The sequence below is a fragment of the Melospiza melodia genome, chromosome 26 (assembly GCF_035770615.1).
Source record: "Melospiza melodia melodia isolate bMelMel2 chromosome 26, bMelMel2.pri, whole genome shotgun sequence".
NCBI classification, from domain to species: Eukaryota; Metazoa; Chordata; class Aves; order Passeriformes; family Passerellidae; genus Melospiza; species Melospiza melodia.
This window is the reverse complement of record NC_086219.1, coordinates 9320872-9346451: the sequence shown is the minus strand read 5'-3', so window position 1 is coordinate 9346451 and position 25580 is coordinate 9320872. Positions and strand designations below refer to the sequence as shown.

The window sequence follows — 25580 nt, the reverse complement described above, 5'->3', positions numbered from 1 at the left end:
TGAGAGCATTGTCCAAGCTCTTCTTGAGCTCTGTCAGCCTTGGCACTGTGGCCACTGCTCTGGGTTGCCTGGGCAAATGGCTGTGCTGGGAAACCTGAGGTTGGCCAGCAAAAAGGAACATTGCCAACTTTTTCCTGTGGCTTGAAGGATTCTCTACTGAGATCAAAAGAGCTCAGATCACCCAGTCCAACAGTTTTGTTTGGCCTTAGGTGGACAAGAAAAAGCCAAAATGTTGGCTAATGTTCATCGCTGAAGGATCCCAAACATCCATTTCTCATTAACTTCAGACTTTGCTAGAAATATTTCACGGGTCTTTAGCCAACATATTCAGTCTTTCTAAACCTGTTCTGAAGATTTCTAGAATGCTGTTATCTGTGGCTTAGTGAGCTCCACATTTTTTCTTGAAGAAAACTGTGGTTTCCTAGTGGCAAAATCAACCCAAACCACCAAAATCCCCTTCTTTTGGTGATTAAATTCCCATGAATAGCTGCCAAGAACACTAGAGCCAGTAGCTGCCCCTGTGCGTACACATAGTATAGAATAATCAAGAGGATGCATGAGGTGTTTTGTCCTGGCTTCCCTGCCAGTTAAAGAAAGGCAAATTATTGTGCAATGGCAGCAAGACACTGCTAATAGGCTCTGACAACAAAGCAGATGTCTTTTGCTTGGTCCCTGGGATGCTTTGATGCCACAGAAGCACACCCCCAGTTTCAGAGTGAAATGGTATTTTTCTGTTGCCCCACATTCTCCTCTTGCCTCTTGTGTTCAGCTGACAGCACTGTGCAGTGTCAAGTGAGGTAAATCTCCCTCTTTGCTGAGTAGGTAGTGCCTTCTCCTGCAAGGCTTGCACCTGATGAGTTTAAGGTATCAGCCTCTTCTGGTAACACACTTCCTGCGTTTGTTCACTTTTCTTTTCCTTCCTTCCTTCCTTCCTTCCTTCCTTCCTTCCTTCCTTCCTTCCTTCCTTCCTTCCTTCCTTCCTTCCTTCCTTCCTTCCTTCCTTCCTTCCTTCCTTCCTTCCTTCCTTCCTTCCTTCCTTCCTTCCTTCCTTCCTTCCTTCCTTCCTTCCTTCCTTCCTTCCTTCCTTCCTTCCTTCCTTCCTTCCTTCCTTCCTTCCTTCCTTCCTTCCTGCCTTCCTTCCTGCCTTCCTTCCTGCCTTCCTTCCTGCCTTCCTTCCTGCCTTCCTGCCTTCCGCATTATGGACAGGAGATGGTGAAGATGTTGCTCAATCATCAACAATTTAAAATGCTTTTGGAACAATCTCTTTCCCCCCCGTGACCTGGAAGATATCCTGACAAGAATTAAGAAAAAGTAAGTGCTTGGCAGGAGAAATGTCTCCTTTGTGCAAGTATTGCCACTGCTAATATGAGATCAAACGTACCCAATCTGTCTTTAGCTCATTCCTCTTCTGCTGAATCATTTTGCTTCTGGGAATGAGCTGTTAATCCTCAGCCTGTTCATCAGCAGACCACAAAGGAACTGATATTATTAGGGAAAAAGTGGGGTTTTGAATATTTTCAATATCAGTCACAAAGAGGAAAGGGAAAGAGGAGAAAATGAGTTTACATTTAAGAGTAAGCCCCCACCATGCTCTCCCAACCCTGCCCCCTGTAAAGCAGTTAAGTGAGAATTGTGCTTCTGAAGGTAACAGAGTCTTTGCAAAGGACACTGGAAGTAGTAGTGCCAAGAAAATTCCCAAATTTACAAAAGATGTTCAAGTCAATCCTAGTTACTACAGTTACTGTCTGTCTTTTGGGAATACTGCCCTGCTGTCAAGCCCTGTGGGGCTGGAAGAAGCTTGGTGAATTCAGCAGCATCCAGTGGATAATCCTTTGTTTGTTTGATGGGGGGGATTTTATATTTTTTATTGATGATACAGAAGGGAGCCTGCTTTTGTGCAGGCACAGGGAGAGTGAGTGTTGAACCAAATCAACTTCCAACACAATGGGCCAACCCCCAAAGAGTCCAGTTTGTTCTGCTGCTTCCTTCACAAACACTAGTTGCCTGCCAGTTTGCATTATGCTCAAGACTAAGGAATTTGGGATTTTAGATTGCTGATCAGTCTGGCAGCACCCATAACCTGCCTTGGGCTATTGAAAACAAAGAGTTGGCATCACTGAATCTCTGGTCTGTTTCCATTTGTAAGTTAGGAAATGTTTCCCTAAGCCTTGGTAGCAGTGATCCTGGTTCTAACTTGTGTTTTCAACAGGGAATTTCCTGTTTTATACTCTAAAGATTGATGGGGTTTCTCTGGGTCTTTGTAGGGGATGGAAAACCAGAAGGCTGAAGGCCCCTCTGTCAAGGAGCTGGTGAAGGAGAGGAACGATGGCTCAGAGGAGCCCCAGGCCACATTGTCTGCTGGCAAACAGTACTGAGCACTTTTGTCAGATGTGACAAAGCACACAACAAGCTTTACATGCCTCTTCCTCAGGAAAAACTGTCTGGCAGAGATGACCAATGGCACAGATTGTTTCCTTTCCCTACAAATGCTCTAGGATAAAAAATGTCTTCTTCTGCATTGTGCTGAACACAACTTCTCTGGAGGGGTTTACACAAAAATGGAGAGACAAAAAGACACCCATTGGTTGCAGCTCAGACGATCCAGTGCAGTGTCAAGGGCAGTGTTGTGGAGGCTGGGAGAGGGCCAAGTTTCTCCTGCCTGACTTGGGACAAGTAAATTCAAACAGGGCTTATTTTTCACCTGAGTGGAGTCTTTTTCAGATGGGTGTTTTGATGAGAAATCTCAGTCTGGATGGAAGATGCCATTCCACAAAGATGCAGTTCTCATCCATGTGCTTTGGCCTGGCTGAATCAGGGTTTTCTTACCCTCAAACAGCACCAAGTTTGAGTAGTAAGTAGCAAGGCAATTCCTGAACAACTTCAGTCAACAGGTGTCTGAATGTGGACTTTTTGTCTTGCTATTCCTGTCCTTCATGTAATTTGCTTGATGGACAGCATGTTTGGTTTATTTCCCCCTGTGCTGCAATCAGCATTTAAGACGGGAATTGCTCCTTGCTGTCTCCTCATGGCAGCTGCAGAGCTACTTGTACCTGTTCTCCTCTGATAGCAGAGGGGATTTATTTAGCTCTGAACTGCTCAGCAGTGGCAGGAAAGTGACCACATGCCTCAGTAGCACAGCTGGCATCCTCCCGTGCTCATGGAAGAGACAGGTTGATCAGGAGAATTGTTCCCAGTGGGGTTTTTAAGCTGTGCATCTGGTCTCCAGGGAAGCAAATGAAATGGGAGCGTAGTTCTGGGATGTCTGGCTTCTGTTTTTATCTCTGTTACTGATTTTCTGCATCCTTCAAATATGGCCCTGTTTATCTGTTCAGATGCATCTGAGCTGCTTTTCCAGATTGTCATGCCTGGTTGTAGAGACACTTCTCCAGAGTGATGAGTTTCCTTATTCTAAGACACACACGTCCCATATGAGGAGGCATTTAAACTTGGAAGTAGTGTCTCTCTTTCTCCACAAAGCAATGTGACCTGTGTGCCCTGGCAGCCATCTGAAGATAGATCAGATGCATCTCATCCTTGGTTTTCCTGAGTGAGCAGTGGTGAGAATGTCACTTGCAGATTGTCTCCTGTAATGATTGTCATGAGATGCACATTGTTCTTCAGACCCTCATGACTTTCCAGCTTGAAATCACATAATTAGGAAAATTGCTCAAGATGTTTTGCTCACAATTAACTGAAGGTATTGTCTGTGGCTGCAGCTCTCTCCATAGAGAGCAGCGGGCACAACTTTGCCAGGCATTGTCTTGGGGAAGGCTGTGAGAAGATCAGAGAAAAGAATCAGAAACAATTCTTATCTTCACTTGCTGCACCTGTTGTTGTGAACATGGGGAATGTGTTATGGGGATTTGTTTACCAAAGGGTAATTTCTTAATTGGTCACTGGTGATGGTGTTTTGGATTCAATTGACCAATCTGGTCTGTCTGTATCACACTGTCTGTAAGGGCAATGAGTTTCAGTATAGTATAGTATAGTATAGTATAGTATAGTATAGTATAGTATAGTATAGTATAGTATAGTATAGTATAGTATAGTATAATAGAGTGATTCATCAGCCTTCTGGAATCATGGAGTCAATGTTAATTATTTCCTTGACGGGGATGCCATGCTACGATAATTATAACCAACAGGTCCTCATTTGGTTTTATTTTCCAGGGTGAAATCTCCCTCTGATGGACACCTCCTACCCCGTGCAAAAGCCCAGGTCACGTCACCTCCAGCTGTGGAAGAAATGGAGCTGCTCCAGAAGCTTTACCATCTCCTGGAAGCCAAGGGGTTTCAGACATGGATGGAAGGAGTGGAACTCCTCCAAGACCTGTGCAAAACCAGCCCCCAGCTCATCTCCACTAACATTGCCCAAGTATGTGGGGTATCTTCACTGCTCCTTTCCTTTAGCTCCTTTCCTAAGCCTGTAGCAGCAAAGTTAATTCAGTGTGTCTTGGCACTCTGTCCTGGCTGTTTGGGACACACTGGTCCCTCTCACCCAGACAAATGTAATTCAGGTCCAGGCTTCAGGACAAGTCTTTCAGTCCAGCTGTATTTGTCTGGCAGGTGCCTATTGATGCTGTTCATCAGATGATGGCAGAACTTTCTGCTGGTGTAACTGCTGCTCTCTCCTACTCCCAGTTGGGTGAAGTGAAGGGAATCTAGCCCCTGAAAGCATGGTAATTGTTCTCTAGACCATAAATGAGTTTGCATAGGGAAGAGAAGTATCAGGCTGGGTTAATTTAAACCCAGTTGTTTTATTTAAAGAACACTTCTATATACTCCATCTTGTCACAGCTCTGGCTACTCATTTCCATCCTTGTTCCTATTCCTCTTGGTAAAGACAGTGCTCACCCTTCTTGGGGGATCTTTCTTTCTCTTTGGAAAAGGAGGAAAATGGACCCATCTCTGCCTTCTCCTCCCAGTAGCTGCTTTTTCCCTTTTTCCAGGGAAAGGTGCCTGATAATGAGGCTGTCAAGGGACTGAACCTGCTCTAATGAGAGCTGTACAGCACATTACATTTCAGAAGTCCACCTCTTACTTAGAGAAATGGTCTGGATCCTGGAAGAGTTGATCAGAGCTCTGCACTTCTCCAGACACAGGCTCTGAGACAAACAAAAGAAAACTTAGATCTGTTCCAGCCATAGTTTTGGCAAAATCATAATTGCCCTCAGTACTTGAGGCAACTGTATAGAAAACCGGGCATTGTAAGCATCTGCTTCCATTCAAAGCAAAGGCAGTCTTTAGCATTATAAATGGAATTGATTTAATGATTTATAAATTGAGAGAAATACCATAGGAACTATTCTGTCCCCAGCCAAACCTCTTAAAAACAGAAGAAAATCTTCCAACCAGCATGAGGCTGTGCCACCATTCCAGTGAGTGGCCCACATGAAAACAGTGAAATTGTGCAAGTGAGTGCTGACCTGAGAGAAAGGATCACTTTCATCTTTGACATTGCTGACTGCTACAGCCACTCTTCAAACAAGGGCATTTGAATCCAGCTTTCACGTTGCTTGTTCTCTTCACAGATTTTTGAATATTTTGTCCTGAGAATATCTGACAGCCACAAGAAAGTGAAGCAGAGGGCGCTGGACGTGCTGGCTGAAATCACAGGAGCCCTGAAAGATGCCTTGAACCCGGTGATCATTGGTTTGGTGGAAGGAATAACAAAGAACCTGAACTCAAAGGATCCCAGGGTTCGTGAGGCAGCTGTGAAAGCACTGGGAGAATCCATTGCTCATTTGGGTAAGGCTGAGCCCGGGCAGGGACTCTCCTCAGCTTCGTCTCTGTCTCTCCTGCACAAGAGAGCGCTGAGTGCCTTGACAGCTGCTCTTGTCTGTGGAACACTGCAGCTGACACCCACCAGAGGCTGTGCAGGTGCAGTCCTTATGCACCATCCCCAACAGGCTGGAATGGGATCAGCATTTCCCAACAGTCCCAGGAGCCCTTGGCTCTGTGCTGCTTGTCTGAAGAGCAAGTCCTGGACTACAGCTCTGCTACAGTTCAGAGGAAAAGGGGGTTTGGAGTTTGCTTGGGCCCTGTCTGACTTCCCAAATGAGCAGCTTTGCTGTTGGCATGAAGGGACACTGACCCATCAGAGCTTCTGCAGAGCAGCCACCTGGGAGGCTCTACATTGGAGGCATTTGCTGCCTATTTTCCACTTTTCTTCTTTGTCTTCTATTTTCAAAGGGGAACTGATGATTCACCAAGTTCATTTCTTTAGAACAAACAGGTATAAACCCAGCTGTCAATGATGCCTTGTTCCATCTGTTGTTTTGCATGGGGCAAGATGGCCACAGCAATTAACTACATAGGCAAGGGCTGCTCCAAATTCCTTTGCCACACAGATTTATGTCAGCTCTGAGAATGCTGCACTGGCAAAATATGTCTGAAAAAAGGAGTCTTGAAGAGGCAGGTCTTCAAGGGGAGTTTCCACTTTCTCCTCCCCAGCTGCTCTGTGAACTCAGGAACTGCCTGACTCAGTGCCTTTCTGTGTCCCAAGTATGGGGCTCTTCCTTTTTGCTCTGGGATGCAAAACCTTTTCACTGCTTCCATGTGACTGAACTCTTGAGGTCCCTGATGTGAAATGTTTTAACACAGCTCCTGCTGCAGCAGACAAGTTTGGATTTTCAAATGTGAAAAGGGAGCTTTTCTTTTGGAATTTAAAATCCTGCCAAGTAGGCTGGAAGGAAAGAAGAATAGGATTCAAACATCTGCAGAAGTGTGCTTGATTTTATAAAATGGGGTTGGCCCTGCCCTTTCTCCTATGACCTAAGAAAAGTGAGCAGAAACGTGTGTTTCCCTTGTAGATAAAGTGTCCCTGCTGAAAGAGTTCAGCTACCAATGGAATCACCTGAGTGGCCAAGCCCTGCTGGATGTCACCGAGCGTATCACAGGTTTGGTCTCCCCTTCTGAGCCCAGAGCTCTTCCCAGGGAGCATTTACAGGGAATGCCTGTGAGCAGACAGCAGAGCAGCTCCTCCAAACCAGGAGGTGCTGAGCTTGTCCCTGCTGCCCCATGGCCAAGGCAGGTGGGTTTGGCAGGTTTTCCCTGGCTGCTGCAGAGCTGGGCAGCACCTGAGATGGGGGCAGTGCTCGGCCTGGGGCTGAGCTCTCACTGGGGCATCTCAGAACCACCTCCAGCAAAGGGAGGGCTAAAAATGCCCCAGCTGTCTCCTCTCTGGGAAGCTCAGGGACATCTGTGATCTTTGAGGGGAAATGGTGGCCAATGCTATTTCAGGGCATCAGTTTGTTTTGTCCTCACAGAATTCTTGCTTTTCTCTTGGAAAGTTTTGAGGCTGAACCGTGCAGAGCCTGGGGGTCACAGCTTAGGCCAGAACTCAACAGAGGTACCAGAGGCACGGGTTTAGTGCAAGGCAGCCTCTGGGGCACAGGGACAGGAGCAGAGTGCTGAGGCTCCCTGCCTGTGCTGACAGAGGGGCCTTGGACTGAGCCTTTCAGGGTGTGCAAACAGTGTCTGCCTGTGTCAGCGCTGCCCAAAATGCTACAAATGCAGCTGATAATTGATTCCTCAGAGGAGCTTACTATGTCAGCAAGAGCCAAGGAATGGAAAAAGGATAATCTCAATATATAGTAGAGAAGATGACTGATAGCCTTGCTTTAACTGGGGCTAAATCCACTGCTAATTATGCCAACATATTTGAATGCAAGGTTTGCTACACTTTGTGTCTTCATTAGGAATCGCTAAAGGGCATGTTCAGCAATTGGGAATGTCAAAGTCCCTTTAAAGAGCATTTGAAAAATATAGATCTCCAGCAATAGGGCATTTAGTTTTGCAGTTCTTTTTATCTCTTTTTCAAATAAAGGAATAAACCATAAATTAGGACTACTTTAGAAAAAGCAGATGTTCTCTCTTAGAGATTTAGCAGGACCGGACAGCTGTTCCTCACATTCAGCAGTCACTGATGTCTTTATTGCATTTAAATTCAAATGAATTCCCATTTAAAAATGGGTACCATAACCCTTTCCTGCTTAGCAGAATTGGTTTTGGGTACTTGCAGGAGCTCTTTCAATGTTGATGTCTGCTGGTGGATTAACAGCATAGAGAAAATGAAGTCTCTTCCGCCACAGAATATTAAATGGCTGCTAAATAACATTTTGTCTGATCAGAAAATAAGAATGGTCTCCAGAGCATTTCAGGTTTTCATCTCTTAGCCAAATCTGCCTGTTGCAAGGAGCCTGTTGGTAGTAAACATTTGTCTGTGTTTGATACAGTTCAGTTAAGAAAATGGGCAGAGAGATTTCAGAGACAATATGAGAAAACACTCATGTTTTCGTTCCATTTCAGTCCCCTGTGTAGCATTTTTCTTTCTCTATGCCCCTATTTGAGTGAATATTATAAGAAAAAATGCCATTACCATTGGGAGGGGAAGTGGCATTAAAATGTGGAGATGCTCAAATGCCAGGGCAATGGGGTCTGGGTAATTATCTAAGACACCCTGAGGTTTGAAACAGCTCTTTGTTAGAAGCCCCAAAAGCATTCTGCCAAAGACCCGAGCTGGTCACTGATGTTTCTCATCCAGCTGTCAGGCAGCAGCCATCTCTGGTGGGCTGGAGTTTTGAGGTGTGTTCTAACCCTGCCCTTTGCTGTGTGCCACTGAGCACAGGGAAGAGCCAGATTAGACATTTGGCATTTGACATCAAAGTTACAGAAATGGAATTATTTCTTTTATTAGAAATCTCTTCATTTCCTCTCTATGATGCATTTCCAAATCTTCAGTGTGGGTTTAGACAACTTCTTAATGGAAATCAAAGGCAATTGGACATTTCATTCATTGTTCATGTAGAGATTGTGAAATAATTTAGTAAAGGTAGGAAGTCTGCCACAGGGACAAGGCTGTGGTTGGAGCAATTAGTGCTGAGGGGTTGGTGGTTCTGTTTCCAGGATGATCAGCTGCTTTGCCCGTTTCTGGACCAAGGGGCTCTGGGTGCTGTTTTGCTGCTCTTGGCCAGAGAGGCTGGCAAGAAGCAGAAGCAGAGGCAGAACCCTGTTTGCAGTGAGGCTGGTGGGTAAGGAGCTGTGTCTCTGTCCCGGCAGTGCTTGTGCAGGGGGTTCATGCCAGGAGCCCTGAAGTCGTCCAGCGCGACGCCCTGCCCGTGCTCTGGTCCTGCCTGGGGAACAAGGCGCTGCCTGTGTGGAGCGCCAACGTCCGCACCGTGGCCACCAAGCTGGCCTCTGCCCTCTGCAAGGTGATGGGCACCCAGCTGAAGGAATGTGCTGCCAGCAAGCCTCCACATGTGCTGGAAAACCTCTCCAAAATGTTGGGCTGGTGAAGGCAAGATGTTCACCAGAAAGCTGAGGAAGCGCTGAGTTGGACAACTCTGGATTTGCCTTTTGAGCTGTGCCAAAAATGACAGAATGCTAAGGAAGGGTGTGCATCTGCCCCGCTCTCTCCATTGCCCTTCCTAGTCATGGCATGGCGGCCTGGAGCAGCTCCAGATGGAGGACAAGGTGAAGGCAATCATGGCTCAGGCTCACACAGAGGTGAAGGGGGAGCTGGGCCAGTCTCTGCTGGGAGGAAGGGTCTTGTGGCAGCCCAGAGATGCTGTGCACATTGCCAGGGAACAGCTGTGCCCTGCATGTGCCCCTGCAATGAGCTGTGCTGCTGCCAGTGCCCCTGGAGCTGTGGGGCTGCTGAGCTGTGGGGCAGGCAGAGGAGCAGGAGGGTGCATGTGCAGCTGAGCCATTCCTGGGGAGCACAGGGCTCTGGGCTCCCTGCTGTCCCAGGGCAGCCCAGAGGCCACGCTGTGCCTGTGCCAGCTCTGGGCAAGTGCCTCAGGGTTTGCCCTGGCCTGCCTCAGTGTCTGCCAGCAGGAGCATGTTTCCCTGTGCAGCTGTTTGGACATTTCCAGGAAATGTGTCCCAGGAAATATGGAGCTTTAGCTGCTTTGGGTTTGCCTAGGTGGCCTCTGTTAAACTTTGTGTCTCCATTTTGCAGATCTGGCTGGTTACAGTCTTACCAAGAAGTTTTCTCTGGTCAGGAAGAAGCCGCTGCCTGTTTGAAGAGTGTTTGAAGAACAGGATTGATGCATTAGGCTTGATAGTTAGAGCTGTACGTATGTTTTGATCTTTAGTTGTAATTTTGAATTATTGTGTTTTGATTGTGTCTTTAAGTTTTGATGGCATACTTTTAATTGTATATATTTCATTTTGATGATGGAAAAAAAGTAAATTAAAAAAAATAAATAAATAAACCAAGAGAAGAATATGTGACCAGGACCTGCTAGCCTAGAGATTATGGGAGTGCAGCTCACTCAATGTGCCAGTGTCTCACCACATCCTTTCCTCATTAAGCCTCTCCTCTTCCACTTTGGCCACGTTTTCTTTGTGTCATTTGTGCTGCTCTTTGTTACTTAGCATTACAACAGAGTCACCTGTTGACCTGTTTGGGGGACAATGGATCCAAAAGATCCTGTATAGTCAATAGTTTTCTACCTAGGTGTGTTCTGTGCTCACCAAAGGCCTGAGTAAAGAAACCAAGAGTGCCCAGATCCCAAAGCTTTGCTCCTTTGCAATCTCCCACAGATCTGGCTCACAGGTGTCTTCAATCACAATTCCATAGGTAAGAAGAGGTCATGTATTTCACTGGGAAAAGGTGCACTGCTTTGGCAACGTCACCTGTATGTATATTTACCCGGGACAGCAGTGCAGCTGTGTTCTTTGCACCTTGTTTGCAGAAGGATAAGTGCACTGGGAGGCCAATAACAAGTGACAAGGGTTCCTCAAATCTGCACTGCAGCCTGGGTGCCATTCAGCCCAGAGCTAGGGGATCATTTGTTCCCGTGGACCAGTGCTTGCCAGTGGAATGAATTCCTGCACAGCTGGAAGAAGCAATTCGGGATTCAGCTCCAGCTGTTGGTGGGCTGTATGATCATTGACAATGCTGCCCTTCCAGAAATTATTCTGCAGTTTCCTTTCATAGTCATTTGAAGCTTTTAAACTTCACATTTCAATTTGCTTTGCCTTAGGGAAAAACACTTCTGGGCCCAGTGCAAGCTGTAACCTTTTGACAGCAAAGTCCTCATGGTTGCCAGCTTCTGATGTTACAGAATGTCACCTGGCTGCATGTGTTTGCTTAGCTCTGGGTCTAGTCCCGGCCTAGTAAAGCCCAGGCAGGGCGTCACGTTGCAGGGAAAACTGGTCCATGAGCTTATGGGGTTGGCATCAGCAGCAGAGTCAATGTGCCCTTTGGGGATTCCTCTGGAGACAAAATTAGGGACCTACTCCATGCCACAATATTCTCTTAGATCTTTCTAAAATACCCTAGAAAAGGCTGTGAAACTTCACACCTCCTTGCACACCCACTGTGTGAAGAGGGGCATTTTTGTCCCTCCTCAAAGTCATTGATCTTGCACACCAGAAACATGAACATCCACCAACAGGAATGATGCATGGTCCTGCTGCTGCTGCTGCAGAGGACTGGGCAGAGCAGGCCTGGGTATTACCAATATGAGCACTTAATTAGCATTTCATGCCCCTTCAAGCTGTCCAGACCTCAGGGCTTTTTGTTTCAAAGCAGCCACTGCACCATCTCTAGGGAAGAACAGGAAATGGGAAACAGCAACTGCCAGCCTTGCAGGGGTGTAGGGGAAAACCTGAAGTGTCTGCATCAAAAGATGAATGGGAAGAGTGTAACTGCCAAAGCAAACGCTTCGTTAGGATAGCAGGAGCAGTTCTTTACTGCATGCTTGCATGAAGATCATTTGGGATCTCCTTTTTGTATCTCATGCAGAAAAGGAGCTCTTAATAATACCATGCTACTTAAACCAGATTGGGATGTAGCTCTGTAGTGGTTCAGAATGAAGCAGACTGCCTGCTGTGTCACTGCCAGCCCTGCGGAGCCTGCGAGGGACCAGAGTGTATCCCATGCCTGTTTTGCCTCCAAGCAAAGCTTGGTTTTCCTTATTAGTGTGGAGTAAATACAAGAGTAATAAAATGGACAATTAGACTGGCCACTTTGGAGGATATGCTCATGCCTTCGCATGTCAGTCCTGTACCTCATGCTCCTGTCAAAGTTTTGACACTGGCACAAGGCCAAATGCCCCCATGAAAATACACTTTCTCTGGTGTCTGCTGTGAGATTTTGACCAGGAATAAACAAAGCAGGCTCTCACTTGAAAAAAAAAAGAAAAGTTTATTAACTAAACTACAAAAACAATTCCTAAACTACACACAAAAGAAAAAGAAAATACAAGGAAAATGAAAACCTCACAAAAACACTCTCCTCCTCCTCCCCCCTAAATTCCCAATACAATACTTCTTCCAAAATCACCAGTTCTGGGTCCAGCACCACCCTTTAAAATGCTCAACTTTCAGTTCCTCAAGAGGAGAGGGAGTCCTTCCATGTGTCGTGGTGGCCTTTTCCGTCCTTGTTCCGGTGCTCTCACCACCGAACAGGAATCAGGGCTGCTTCCAGGGTTGTCTTTTTAAGGATGCTTTGTCCAGTTCCAGGAAAGCACAGTCTTTTACCTTTGGGACATCTGTCCCCCCCATATTTTATATACCCCCTGTGGCCGAGGGGCATCCACACTGAATCTTCTTTGGCTCTGGGACATTTCTCCCCCTGGACTCAGTCTCTGTATCACACGGAAACATGGCTCTGTCCATGGCTACACGAAGGAGTCCAGCATAAAATGCCACTCCATCTTCTCCATTCTTCCAACATCTCTCACTCTCTCTCTCTCTCTGGTCCAGATCTTCATCACTCTTCTAGGAAGGGTTAATGTTCTGTGAAGTTTTCATTGTCCAAGAAGGGTTAAAAACTCCTCCAAGTGGCTGGACTCCTGGCTGCACACCCCCCCCATCTCCTCAGCCGGGCTGCCTGCTGCCAGCACATGTTTACTAAATTTCAAGGTAACGGCCACAAACACAGGCTGCACTCTCTCTCTGTCTGTCTCCAAGGGGGGGAACAGGCTGCACATTGCTTCCCGGCATTTCTTTACTTCTTCCTTCCACCCTTGGGGGGGCCAGGCCTACCTCTCCCGGGCTGGGCCGCATGGCTTTTCCCCTCCCCCCGCCCAGCCAGACACTGGGCCGGGGGAGAGACCCAACTCCTTCCCGCCGGAAATCCAAAGAGAAACTGCCAGGGGGAGAGCCCTGCTTTTACCCTGTGTTCTCAGAGGTGGATCCAATGCCCAGTGGTTGGGCCAGATGGCAATATTCAAATCCGAGCACTCGTTGGCCCTATCTACAGCATCCCAGAAATCCTGTTTCCAGGTCAAACCATGACAGCTCCCAAGGCTTGTTACTCATCATTAAATATTTTAACAAAAACCTCAGCTCTCATGTTACATCTGAATAAAACTGCATCAGATCATCAAGAATTCTGCTGTCAGGAACAAGACAAGAGCCTTCTGACATTCACTTGCAGCTGTCCTGGATTGCTGCAGCCCTTTGTGAAAAGCTGCTGCAGACAGAGTGTTTGGAGTTGGTTTGGGCCTTAATGAAAGATCTGTGGAGCAGTGTGCAGGGCTCTCCTGGCAGGAAACTGTTTGTCCAAGCCCAGGGACACGGTGCTGGCAGGAGCGGAGCGGCCCCGCTCTCAGCCCGAGAGTCTGTGAGCTGAGCCACGCCGGGGAGAAAAGGCAGCAAGGGTCTCCAACCCAGCTGCTTCACTGCCCTGCCCTCTCCATGGAGCTCTGCCATGGGAGAAAGCCGATGCCAGTCGAGCCCCTGAGCTTCCATCAGCTGCTGGAACTGCTCCGTGACAGCTCCTGTTCTTCCGAGAGAGAACCCGGCGCCTTCTTGTAACGCGTGTCATGGGGGAATTCTGTTTGTTAATAAACTGTTGGGGGTTTTCCACTTTCATCTATTAGGAATAATTTCCTATTGCTGGAAAGGGATTGTTGGAACACTTTAGAGGAGACGACTTATTGCACGATATCCTGTTTGAAGCTGTCTGAAACTGTGTGAGACAGACGGCTTCACACAGGAGCATCCCCAAGGCTGCTGAGGGGAAGGCACAGAGGAAGACAAACCCAGTATTTCTGAGGGAACTCCTTGACACCAAACCAACTAGAGTTGTCAAACAGCAAACCTGATGTTTCGAGACATGGGCCACAGGGGAAACCTTTCAGTGCGTTTGGTCCAGGCTGGGTTATGCTCAGGGCAAAGGTGTGTCAGTGTGTTGGATAATACTCTTTTCTTGACCTAGAGATTGGGCAACTGAGAGGTGTTTTAAAAACTTGTATTCCATTTTCAGTCTCATGAGAAGGGTGAGACAATACAGATGTTATAATATGCGCCATCACAATCAGAAGCCAACTACTTCCTAAATATTATACATTAGAAGTGTTTCTTGGTCTTTCAGCCTTTTGCCATGCCATGTTGTAGATGCCTTAAAGCCAATTATTTAAAACTACCCCTCGTGGGTCCCACTACAAAACATCTTTCATAGCTCTATTTTTCCAAAGTCTTATTTGCAAGGCCATCTTTTGAAACTTTTTTCTAGCTCCATTTCTCTTTTAAAAATATCTGTCCTATTCCATGGCATTTTAAAGTTAGCATTCCTTGTCTTAAGATTTATATATATGTGGAGAGTATTATTAATAATTGGTTAGCTGAGAAAGGCCATACTGACATAATGCCACTGGTTAAGCTGAAGGAGAAAAGTCAGCAGTCAGCAAGCTGAAAGGAAAAGTCAGCAGTGACCTTGCTGCAACATGAGGATAGGGAGTAGAGATTATTCCTGAATATATCCTAAGAATATGTAGAAAGTATCAAAAGTAGAACCATAGGAATGCAGAAGTAGGCATAGGTGCTGATATGTAACTGACCAATCCTGAGCTCAACTTTTGCAATATGTATGAAGCTCATTATTAACTGTATTTAACCCGCCGTACTGATCAATAAAATCGAGCCTGTGATGATCAAATTGATGTCCTAGTTCCCTTCCGTCGACATATATAGATTCATACTTTGTGGGCCTTCTATTAGGCTCTAAAAACTTTCTACAAATCCATTTCCCACATCAGTGCACTTGGCTCCTTCTCTCCTCATTGTGCCTGGCAAGCACAGGAGCCCAGAGCTCCTGCAGAACCCATCACAGCACTCAGTGGGAGCAAACTTGTGTCCAGTCCTCACCTGGAGCTGTGGTGCCCAGCATTCCACCTCATTGCAATGAGGAACTGTTCCTGCTCTTTCAGAAGGAGCTAAGGAGCTTTGGCCTTCAGATCAATTGTCTGCAGGCTCCTGCAGTGCCTGGTGCTGCTCCCTTGCCAGAGGCACCCCAGGCCAGGGGGGGCACATCTGGGCTGCTGTGTCTGGCTCTGGGGCTCCCTGTTCTGGGCAGTGAGGAGGAGCTGCAGAGGCTCTGCAGGACGGACAGGATGGGCTTTGGGGCTGGCAGGAGAAGTTGAGGGACCTGGGCTGCTGGAGCTTCTGAAGAGGAGGCCCAGGGCTCATCCTGCAACTGCTCCAAGGGTGGTTTCAGAGAATCCCAGAATCAGCAAGGGTGGAACAGACCATGGAGACCATCAAGTCCAACCTGTGCCCTGACACTTTCTTGTCTCCCCTGTGCCTCCTCTTCTCCAGTATAAACAACCCCATCTCCCTCAGCTGCTCCTCAAAGCTCTTGTGCTCCAGACCCCTCCCCAGCCTTGTTGCCCTTCTCTGGACACGCTCCAGCCCCTCCATGTCCTTCCTAAACTGGGGGGGGGGCAGAACTGGACACAGCACTTGAGGTGCTGCCTAAGCATTGCTGAGCACAGGGGAAGAATCCCTGCCCTGCTCCTGCTGGCCACACCATTCCTGATCCAGGCCAGGAGCCATTGGCCTTCTTGCCCACCTGGGAACACTGCTGGCTCATGTCCAGCCTGCTGTCCATCAGTCCCTGCAGGTCCCTTTCTGCCTGGCTGCTGTCCTGCCCCTCTGGCACCTTGTTGAGGGAGGGATGCAGGGAGGGAACAGGTCCAGATCCAATCCTTCCTGAAATGTGGTGTTTGCTGGCACTGCCAGTTCCCAGTTCTTGATATTTCCGTATTCTGGTACAGCCCAAGTGCAGCAATTTGCCGGCAAAGAAAGCCAAAACCAAGCAAATACCTGGTACCTACAGCAACCCGATCTCGGGTTTGCTGACACCGCCAGTGCCCAGATCAGGAATGTTTCAGATGCCTGCACAGCCTAATTCCAGCAGTTTGCTGGCACAGAAAATTATCATCTGGAAATTTCTCAGTGGCAGCAAAACCTAAATGCAGCAATTTTCTGGCAAAGAAAGCCAGAACCCAGCAGCTTCCTGGTGCTGCCACCAGCACCACCCAGGTCTGGTGTTTGCTGCGCAAGTTCCCAGATCTGGAAATTTCCCAGTGCTGGCACAGCCCAAGTCCAGCAATTTGCTGGCACAGAAAGCCAAAGTCCGGCTATTTCCTGATGCCAATACAGGTGCCCAGACCTGGTGTTTGCTGCCACTGCCAGTGCTCACATCTGGATAGTTCCCTATTCTGGCAGAGCCAAGTCCAGCAATTTTCTGGTAAAGAAAGCCACAATCTGGCAATTCCCTGCTACCGTCATTGGCATTGCCAAGATCCGGTGTTTGCTGGCACCACCAGTGCCCAGATGTGGGAATTTCCCGGTGCCAGCACAGCCCAAGTCTAGTAATTTTCTGGCAAAGAAAACCAAAACCTTGCAAATACCTGGTACCTGCAGCAACCCAATCTTATGTTTGCTGACACCACAAGTGCCCAGATCCAGAATTTTTCAGGTTCCTCCACAGCATAATTCCAGCAATATTCTGGCACTGAAAGTTCACATTTGGCAATTTCCTGGTGCTGGCACATTCCCCACCCAGATCTGGTGTGCGCTGGCACTGCCAGTGCCCACATCTGGCAATTTCCCTCTTCTGGCACCACCCATGCCCAGAATTTGCTGGCAAAGAAAGCTAAAACCTGGCAATTTCCCCTTGCCAGCACTGTCCAATCTGGAGTTTGCTGGCAGCAGGATCCCAAGCAAGAAGGAAGGCAAGAAGGAAAGAAAAGAGGAAGGCATCCAGATCCAGTCCCTCCTGGAGCCTGGAGCCTGAAATGGGCTGTTTGCTTGCACTGCCAGCGCCCAGATCTGGAAATTTCCCTATTCTGGCACAGCCCAAGTGCAGCAATTTGCTTGCACAGAAATCCAAATCCTGTGGCAGCTTCCTGCTACTGGCTCTGGCACCGCCCCCACATCTTGTGTTTGCTGCACCAGAACCCAGACTTGGAAATTTCCCGGTGCCAGCAGAGCCCAAATCTGGCAGATTTCTGTTGCCGGCAATGACACCACCTAGATCTGGTGTTTGCTGGCAGCGCCAGCGCCCAGATCCGAAAACTTCCTGGTGCTGGCACAGCCCAAGTCCAGTGATTTGCTGGCACAGACAGCCAAAGTTTGGAAATTTGAAGGCACCAGCACCATCCAGCTCTGGTGTTTGCTGGGACCGCCAGTGCCCAGATTTGGAAATTTCCCGGTGCCTTCACAGCCCAGGTCTAGCAATTTGGTTATAGCTAACTTAGGAAGAGAAGTTCCTTGGACTGTGACTTTCCTTTTTCTTGGAACTGTTTAAACCTGCTCTGGACTAAAAACCCAGAAAAACACCGGCAGCAGCTCACACCTGTGGCCCACTGAGTTCTGGGACGCTGCATTCCAGCACCAGAGGGACTTAGAAGAGACCGAGTGAGCCAACTACAACCCACAAAAAGGACTTTCTAAATTTGCCATCTCTTCAGCACTGTCCAAGGTTTGATTTAATATTGTTCATTTTTCATGCTTGTGAATACTTTACTTGTTAAATAAACTGGGGTTTTTTCCACTTTTCTCAAGGGAAGTCTTTTCCTGAACTAGTAAGGGTAGGGGCTACTTGAACTTGCTCTCTAGACGGACCCCTTTTGGAGATTTCCTCCCAAAATTTGCCCTAAACCAGCACAAACAGTCATAATGAAAACTTCACCAGTGGCCTAATTTCCTGGTGGCAAATCTTGTGACAGAAGCTTGACCTTGTTCTCCATGAGAGGTTCTGGAAAAGAGCAGACAGGAGAAGACTCCTGGAAAACTGAAACAGCTTTACAGAAATGAAATGAAAATGAGAAAAACAATCCAAGGTGTTTTTCTTTATTTATTTCTGTGTTCCCCTTTTCCATGTTGCATCCCAATAATTCCAGATGCACAGCACCTCTAAGATCGGTGACTTAGTGATTTTTAGACACTCCAAAATACCATGAGCCACAAACAGTTTTCCTTCCCCTATTTTTACAGAAAAGCAACACTGGAGATGTAAGTGCATTGCTTGGGTCAGGTAGGAATCCTACCCCAAGGGAAGGTGGCCCGACAGTGTTTGACCCTCAGCAGGGACAATGCACAGCAGCGAGCCAGGGGATTGCTGTGCCAGTGCGCAGGAGTCAGGGCTCTGCATCTGGGCTCAGCGCTGCAAAGTTCCCGTGTTTGGGCAGACAGAGGGGCTGTCCCCGGGGCGCGCGGGGCTCGAACGTGGGGCTCGTGGGGCGAGCGGGGAACGGACACGGGGACGAACGGCCCCGGTGCTTCAGTTGCAGCAGCGGCAGCAGCAGCGGCAGCAGCGGCGGAAGCAGCGAACAGATAGTTTTGAATACTCTTTCTTTCTCTTTCTCTCTTTCTTTCTCTTTCTCTCCCTTTCCCACTGTCGGGCACCCTTCTCTCGGGGTCCATTGCCCGGCGTCCCTCTCCTCTCCCCGCCTCCCTCTCCCCTGCCGGGCCGGGCCATGCCCCCGGCCCGCCCCCGGCCCCGGGCGGGGCTGCCCCGAGCCCGGCCCCGGCCGTCCCGCCGCGGTCTCGCCTCCGCCCGGCTCTGGCCGTACTGGCGATGGCGCTGCCGGGCGGGCATCAGTGCCTGGTGCGGGGGCGGCTTCGCCGCCCTTTGCCTCCGCCTGGCCCGAGCCCGGCGCCGGCCCCGGCCCCGGCTCCTCCCGGGGCCCGCGCAGGACATACGCGGCGCGGCCGCTCCCGCTGCCTCCGCTGCGGCTTCCCCGGCCCGAGCTCCGCCGTTCTGCGGCGCGGCCTCCGGCCCCAAGCCGCCGGGGCCCGGGGCGGGTGGGGATGCCGGGCCCGGGGCGGGTGAGGGGCGCTCGGGGGCCGTTGCTGGCCCCGGGCCGAGCGCTGACAGCCGCGTCCCGCCCGCAGGGAAGGCGCAGGAGGCCCTGCAGGAGCGGTACCGGCTGGGCTCGCTGCTGGGGCGCGGCGGCTTCGGCAGCGTCTTCGCGGCCACGCGGCTCTCGGACGGCGCCCCGGTGAGCGGCAGGCAGGGCCGGCGGCGGGCGCAGGAGGAGGGGCGGAGGAGGAGGAGGAGAAGGTCGGGGCGCGGCGGGAGCTCAGCCCGCTGCTCTCCCTCGCTCGCAGGTAGCCATCAAACGCGTGCCGCGGGATCGCATCCGGCACTGGGGCGAGCTGGTGAGTGAGCGGGGCCAGCGGCAGCAGCCGGGCCGTGCCAGGCGGCGAGGAGCCGGGGCCCGGCAGGGTGGGAGCCGCCGGGAGCCCTGCGGGGAGAGCGGGCGTGGGCTGAGCGGGGCGTGCAGAGCATCCCGGGCTGTCTGAGGGCTTCCCCAGGCCTGGCACGGCATCGGCCCCACTGACGGCACCGCTCTCCTCCCGCAGCCCGACGGCACCAGCGCCCCGCTGGAGATCATGCTGCTGACCAAGGTGTCCTGTGGCTGTGGCGGTGTCATTCAGCTCCTGGAGTGGCTTGAGCTGCCCGACAGCTTCCTGCTGGTGCTGGAGCGTCCGGAGCGGTGCCAGGAGCTCTCGGGTTTCCTGGCGGAGCGGGGGTTCCTGCCGGAGGAGGAGGCGCGGGGGCTGTTCCGCCAGGTGCTGGAGGCCGTGCGGCACTGCACCAGCTGCGGGGTCCTGCACCGGGACATTAAGCCCGAGAATGTCCTGCTCGACCTGGCCAGCGGGCAGCTGAAACTGATCGACTTTGGCTGTGGCGCCTTCCTCCAAGACACAGCCTACACCCAGTTTGCAGGTGAGCCCTCGCAGGGGGTGCTCCTGGGCATCTCGTGGCCCAGCCTGGGTGCAGCACTGGGGCTTTCCCCTATTGCAGCTGGGATGGGATTGATGCTGGAGCCGAGTTGATTTGGGTGGGGTGTGAGGGCGGCCAGCTCCCAGCCCTGCTGACAGCCTTCAGCACCCACTGTGCCCTAGGCTGGGGCTGGAGCTGGGGCAGCCAGCCCAATGCAAACCCCCGTGGGGGCAGCAGAGAGGGGGGTCTGACCGCGTGCCCCGGATGGTTTGGTGTGCAGGCAAGGAAGGGCTGGACTGCTCCACTCCCCTTGCTTGCCTTGGCTTATTAATATTTTTGGGAGCCATGCAGGTGGGGAGGAGAGTGGATTTTCTCCACTACGGGGTGGGTTTTTCCTTTGTGTGTCATGGTTGGGCCTTCCTAGGGTTTCTGCTGCCCCCTTCCAGCACCAGTGGCTTCTTTTCCAGGCCCGGGTTTGTGCACAAGTCCCAAGTGCTGGCGAGAGGGCAGCGCTCACCCCGTGTGCCTCTGGGGCAGCCCCCCACATGCCCAGGGATGCTGGGGCCAGGCTCTGGGAGCAGCAGCATCCCCCTGCTGAGCTGTGTCTGTGTTCCACAGGAACCCTGTCCTACAGCCCACCAGAGTGGATCCAGCACCAACGCTACCACGGCGAGGCAGCCACGATCTGGTCCCTCGGCCTCCTGCTGTGCCACCTGGTCATGGGGAAGCACCCATTCAGGAGGGGCCAGGAGATCATCCGGGGGCGGATCTTGTTCCCACGATGGCTCTCTCAAGGTGGATCCTCATCTCTGGGCATGGGGGCAATGCCAGTGCTGGGAGACAGCAGCGGGCTCATGGGCAAACCCCTCTGGCAGCTGCTGAGCAGGCACATGTCCTGCTCTCCTGCTGTCCTCCAAACATAGCATCAATGGGGAAGTTTAGGCCCAGCTCTGGTCACACCCAGCATGACCTGGGCATGGGAACAGGGGGGCAACTTCTCCAACTGACTGGTGATTTCTGGTTTCTCTCCCCAGAGTGCCAGGATGTCATTAAGAGGTGTTTGTCCATGCAACCCTCGGACAGGCCATCCTTAGAAGATCTTTTCTGTCATCCTTGGGTGAAGGGTGTTACTCTGCCCTAGAAGATGGAAGAGATCCACGTGCACAGTTGGATCCAGGGCCCTGGCAGGTACCAGCCCCAGGCATCTCTTGGCAATCAGTGGCAAAGCAAACCAAGCTGGTTTTGTCCTGCCTGTAGCTCTGAGCAGGGGTCAGCAGAAGGGAACACACAGCTCTTGGGCTGGAGCTGAGCTGGAGACCTGGTGTGGCACGCACTGGTGGCCACCATCCCCCTGGTTTTGTTTGTATGGTTCATGGATGGCTGGGGCCCTGGGCAGAGCCCTGACAGCCTGGTCTGACCCCAGGGAAGGAGAAGGAGCCCCTGGAGAAGCTGTTCCAAGTGGGGCTGCTGCTGGAGACACCAAGGACAACCTCAAGGATGAGAATCTCTTCCTTGGCCTGGCCAGCTGAAGATGATGGTCTTGGATTCTGCCACCTTCTGCAAAGCCAGGCTCCAGGCCCAATTTGCAGGTGAGTCCACAGGCAGGGGGATGCTCCCAGATCTGGGCATGGCACAGCTGGGCACCAAAGGTTCCCTCTTTGCTGGGGCAGATGCAATGAATTCTTCAGTCGGCTGCCCAGCTGCTTTTTGGCTCTGGGCAGCTGCTGAGGGCTGGATGTGCCATGGCTGGCTGCAGGCTGGGCACATGTCCTGCCCTCCTGCTCTGTGCCAAAGGCAGCAGGGATGGGCAGCTCTGGGCACAGCTCTGGGCACAGCCAGCATGGCCTGGGCACCGCAGGCCTTGGCACAAGGGCACAGGAGCCCTCAGCTGACGGGCGGTTTCTGCTTTCTCTCCTTGCAGCCGGGCTCTGCGGGTGCTGAGGCTGCTCTGGGCTCTGCCAGGGCTCTGCTGGGCTCAGCCCTGGGCCCAGCTGGGCTGGCTCTGCCCTCACATTGCTCTGACAGCTCTGCATCAGACGAGCCCATTGCGAGCACAGCGCCTGAGCTTTCTGCTTTGGCAGGTGAGGGAGACTCTGCTGCAGGCCCAGAGATTGCAGCTGGGGACACAGATCCAACTGGCAAGGACCCAAACTCTCCACAGTCCCAGCTGAGCGCCTGGATCTGTACAGGGTGTTTTGTCTGTCCCAGTCTTCATTCCTTTTTGGCTGGAATTGTGCAATTGCACTTTCTTCCTTCTCTAGAAGTGCCACGAGTGGGCCAAAGCTGGTGAGTGGGCCGTGCTCCTGAGGCAGTGCAATCTGGAGCTGGTGGATGGAGAACTGCCCTTCTGCACTGCCAAACCAGAGCAAAAAGCTGTCAGTGGGACTTTGTGTCTCTAACACATCCCTGACAGTTTTAAAGGGAATGTGCAGCTCATTCACAGGGTGAGAAGGAAGGTCATCTTCTAAAGGATTTGTGGTTTGACAAAGCTTCCATTCCCAGTCCTGCTTGGAGCTGGCAGAGCACAAAGCAATTTCTTCTTCCTTCACACCAATTTCACCGCAATTCAAAATTACAGTATTGGAAACAAACCCCAAAATCTTTTTTAAAAAGGTTAATGTAGCTGATAAGATGGATCCATGCCATTACCACATTTACAAAATAATATCTGAGTTCTCTTTTAAGAAAACTCAGTTTTCTCTTTATCCAAAGTTATGCGCTATTTTTCTTTACACATTTGGGTTTTGTTTGTATCTATCACATTGTTTATGTGTTTTTATTAATTTCTTTTCCTTTCTTTTTTTTTTTTTAACAGAAAACCTGTCCTATCAAAGGAATGTCCTTTGCTCCTGGTTCCCATGTGGAGCAGCTCCCGTCCTGCTGGCTGAGCTGCTCAGGCAGAGCCCGGCAGCTCCTGGCCCTGCAGGGCTGAGGCTTTTCCCTGTTGCTGGGCACAGACTGATGGAGCAGCACTGCTGAACACGGGCACACAGAGGGACCAGCAGCAGCTGCCTTTGGCCACCTGAGGCTCCAAGGCCCAAACTGAGCAGCCAGGGCTGGAAGAGACTGGCAGGATCTGATCCCTGACTCTGGGCCAGGGCTGCACAAATGACCCCACAGCAGCAGCAGCAGCAGCACATGGAGCTGACTTTGAGCACAGCCCCTGCCCCTCTTCCCTCCCGTGTGCAGCAGTGTCACAGCAGCCTGAGGCACCTGGGAGCCCCCAGTGCCAGCAGGGACTGGAGATGGCAGCCCTGGGCTCCTGGAGGCTGTGCAAGGAACAGAGCTGGGCACTCCCTGTCCATGGGGAGCTTCCAGATGGAAAAGGCTGCTGTGCCCAGGCAGCTCCAAGGGCACAGAAAGGAGGCTCTGGAGCACTGGATCTGTGCCAGTGCCACAGTCCTGGGCAGCAGCCAGCGAGCCCTGGGGGAACAGAGGGCACAGCAACAGGGAAAGAATCATTCAAGGGCAGAGACTGGAGGGAGCCAGGCCTGGGAGCGGGAGCAGCTGCTCCATTGCACTCTTGGAGAAAGCTCTTGGCTGGTTCAAAGTGCTGAAAGGCGTGAAGGGCAGAGAGGAGGCCCCACCAAACAATGCTGCTGTTTGCACAGCCTCCCCTCTCCGTGTCCCAGAAGGAATTGCATGGACTGTGTTCTTCTCTCCAAGCTGACTCATTCAGCATGAGCAGCTCAGCACCAGGAGCTGAAGGAGCTGAAGCCTCAGGCCACAGGAGCTGGGCAAGAGGGAGCTTTTGGAGCAAAGTAATGCTGCTGAAATAGCCCCAGCTGAATGCAGTGGATATAATCATGGAATCACAGAATCCTTTCTGTTGGAAAAGCCCTCTGAGCTCACCCAGTGCAGCTGCTCACCCAGCAGTGCCAAGCCCAGCACTAAAGCACGTCCCTGAAGTGCCAAGGCCTGGACACCAGCCCTGAGTGAGGCCTGGACAGCAGGCCCTGAGCCAAAGGTGGCCTTTGGATGAACCTTCCAAGCAAAGGTTATCTTTGTATCTGTTCCCTGATGAAATATGCATGGTCATTAGCCCTGTGATAGATGTAGCCACTCATCAGTGAAACATGTATTGACCTTTGTGTATTTAGAAGCCAGACAAGGCCATGAAATCTAACATCTGGCCTAGTTTGGGGCTGTATGGTCAAAGTCAGCTCCCTTGGTTCCTCCTTGAGCCCTGGCCAGGCTTTGGGAGGGACCCAAGAGGAGGATGAAAGCAGATGTTGCCACACTAGCAGTGCTGTCAGTTTGTCCATTCAGCACTGTCAGAGCTGGGCCCTCTCCCAGCGGGGTTGGAGCCTCACCTGGGGCTGGAGGCACCTGCAGGAATTCCCAGTGCCCAGGAGTGGCTCTGCAGCCCTTGGCTGTGACAGCTTCCCCAGCTGCTGTGTGGGTCTGGGGGATAGTAAAGGCTGAGGGTAAATGCTGCTGGATCTTTCTTAATCACTGCTGCAGTCTTTGTTGGGGATTATTGGGTGCATTGCTGAGCTGCTCCTTTTGTGATTCTTTGCTGCTCTGAATTGCAGGAAATGACACTGATTCCTTCAGTTGGAGTCTGTGTCTTTGGTGCTGACTTTGCCCACTGGTAAAACAAAACTGGCACAGTCTGGCCAGATGACAACAAAATGTCACGTGTTCAATGTAAATGTGAGGAATCAGTGCCATCAGAAATTCCCAGCTGGGAAGCCCTTCCCTGGAGTTCCCTGGCTCTGGAGTGGGCTGAGGTTGGAGCCCTGTGTGAGCAGTGGGGCAGTTTGGTAAAAGACGCTGCACCCCTGGATGGCTTCAAATGCATCCAAAAATTGCACATGGAAAAGGAAAACACCTTGTGAGTTTGGGCAGACAGAGATTAATCTGTTGAGAGTACATTGGAAACAGCATCTTCAGGAGGAGCAATTATTGTTGGAATGCTCCTACATGGAGCAAAAGAACAAGGTTTTAATCTTGAGCTCAGATGTATTTGTGCAAGTGAAATATCAATATAATAACCAACTATATACATATTTAAAGGATAATAAGACCTTAATATATATTTATAGATTTTTATACATATATGTGTCTATCTCTATATCTATCTATATTTCTATATCACTATCTACATATAAAATAATAATAATGTGAAATAGTGCTGACAATACTAATTTGGTAGCTTTGGCTGCTCAGGGATGTAACACTAAATACCCTACAGGACAGGATTGGCCAGGACCCTCATGTCAGTGGTCAACTTTGTGAGATTGTATACAATGAAAAAAGGAGGAAGGGAGGAAATTGGCTGTTTTTACAGGGTGTGCTGATACTGTGATGCCAAGTGCTTTGTCTGTTCCTGTGAAAAATACAGTGATTTTGCCTGCAGAGATTTTCATGTACCAGACTATGCACAAGCTGCAGGATTGGTTGTGCAGGTGAAGGGGTTGTTAAAAGAGCAGTTGGAAAAATGAGTAGATAGGAACCTCTGCCCATGGAGAACCCATCTCCCAGATGTGCTCCATGCCCTTAACAATGGCCCACGGGGGAAATGGAAACCCCCTGGCTGTGCACAGCTGCCCCCAATTTGCAAATCCAGCCATGGGCAGTGAGACTTGGGCTGCCTGGGAAA

The 25580-nt window shown here is 50.6% G+C and overlaps 1 protein-coding gene across 1 annotated transcript; it reads left to right on the top strand.

Moving 5' to 3' along the window:
- Positions 1 to 18713: 18713 nt before the first annotated feature.
- Positions 18714 to 21116, top strand: LOC134429725 (serine/threonine-protein kinase pim-1-like; the record flags this gene model as incomplete). The annotated part of the gene is made up of 5 exons (XM_063177003.1): positions 18714 to 19247; positions 19357 to 19407; positions 19612 to 19978; positions 20594 to 20770; positions 21010 to 21116. Coding segments are annotated over 5 exons (1236 nt in total), but the record flags the coding sequence as incomplete, so codon positions are not given.
- Positions 21117 to 25580: the final 4464 nt, after the last annotated feature.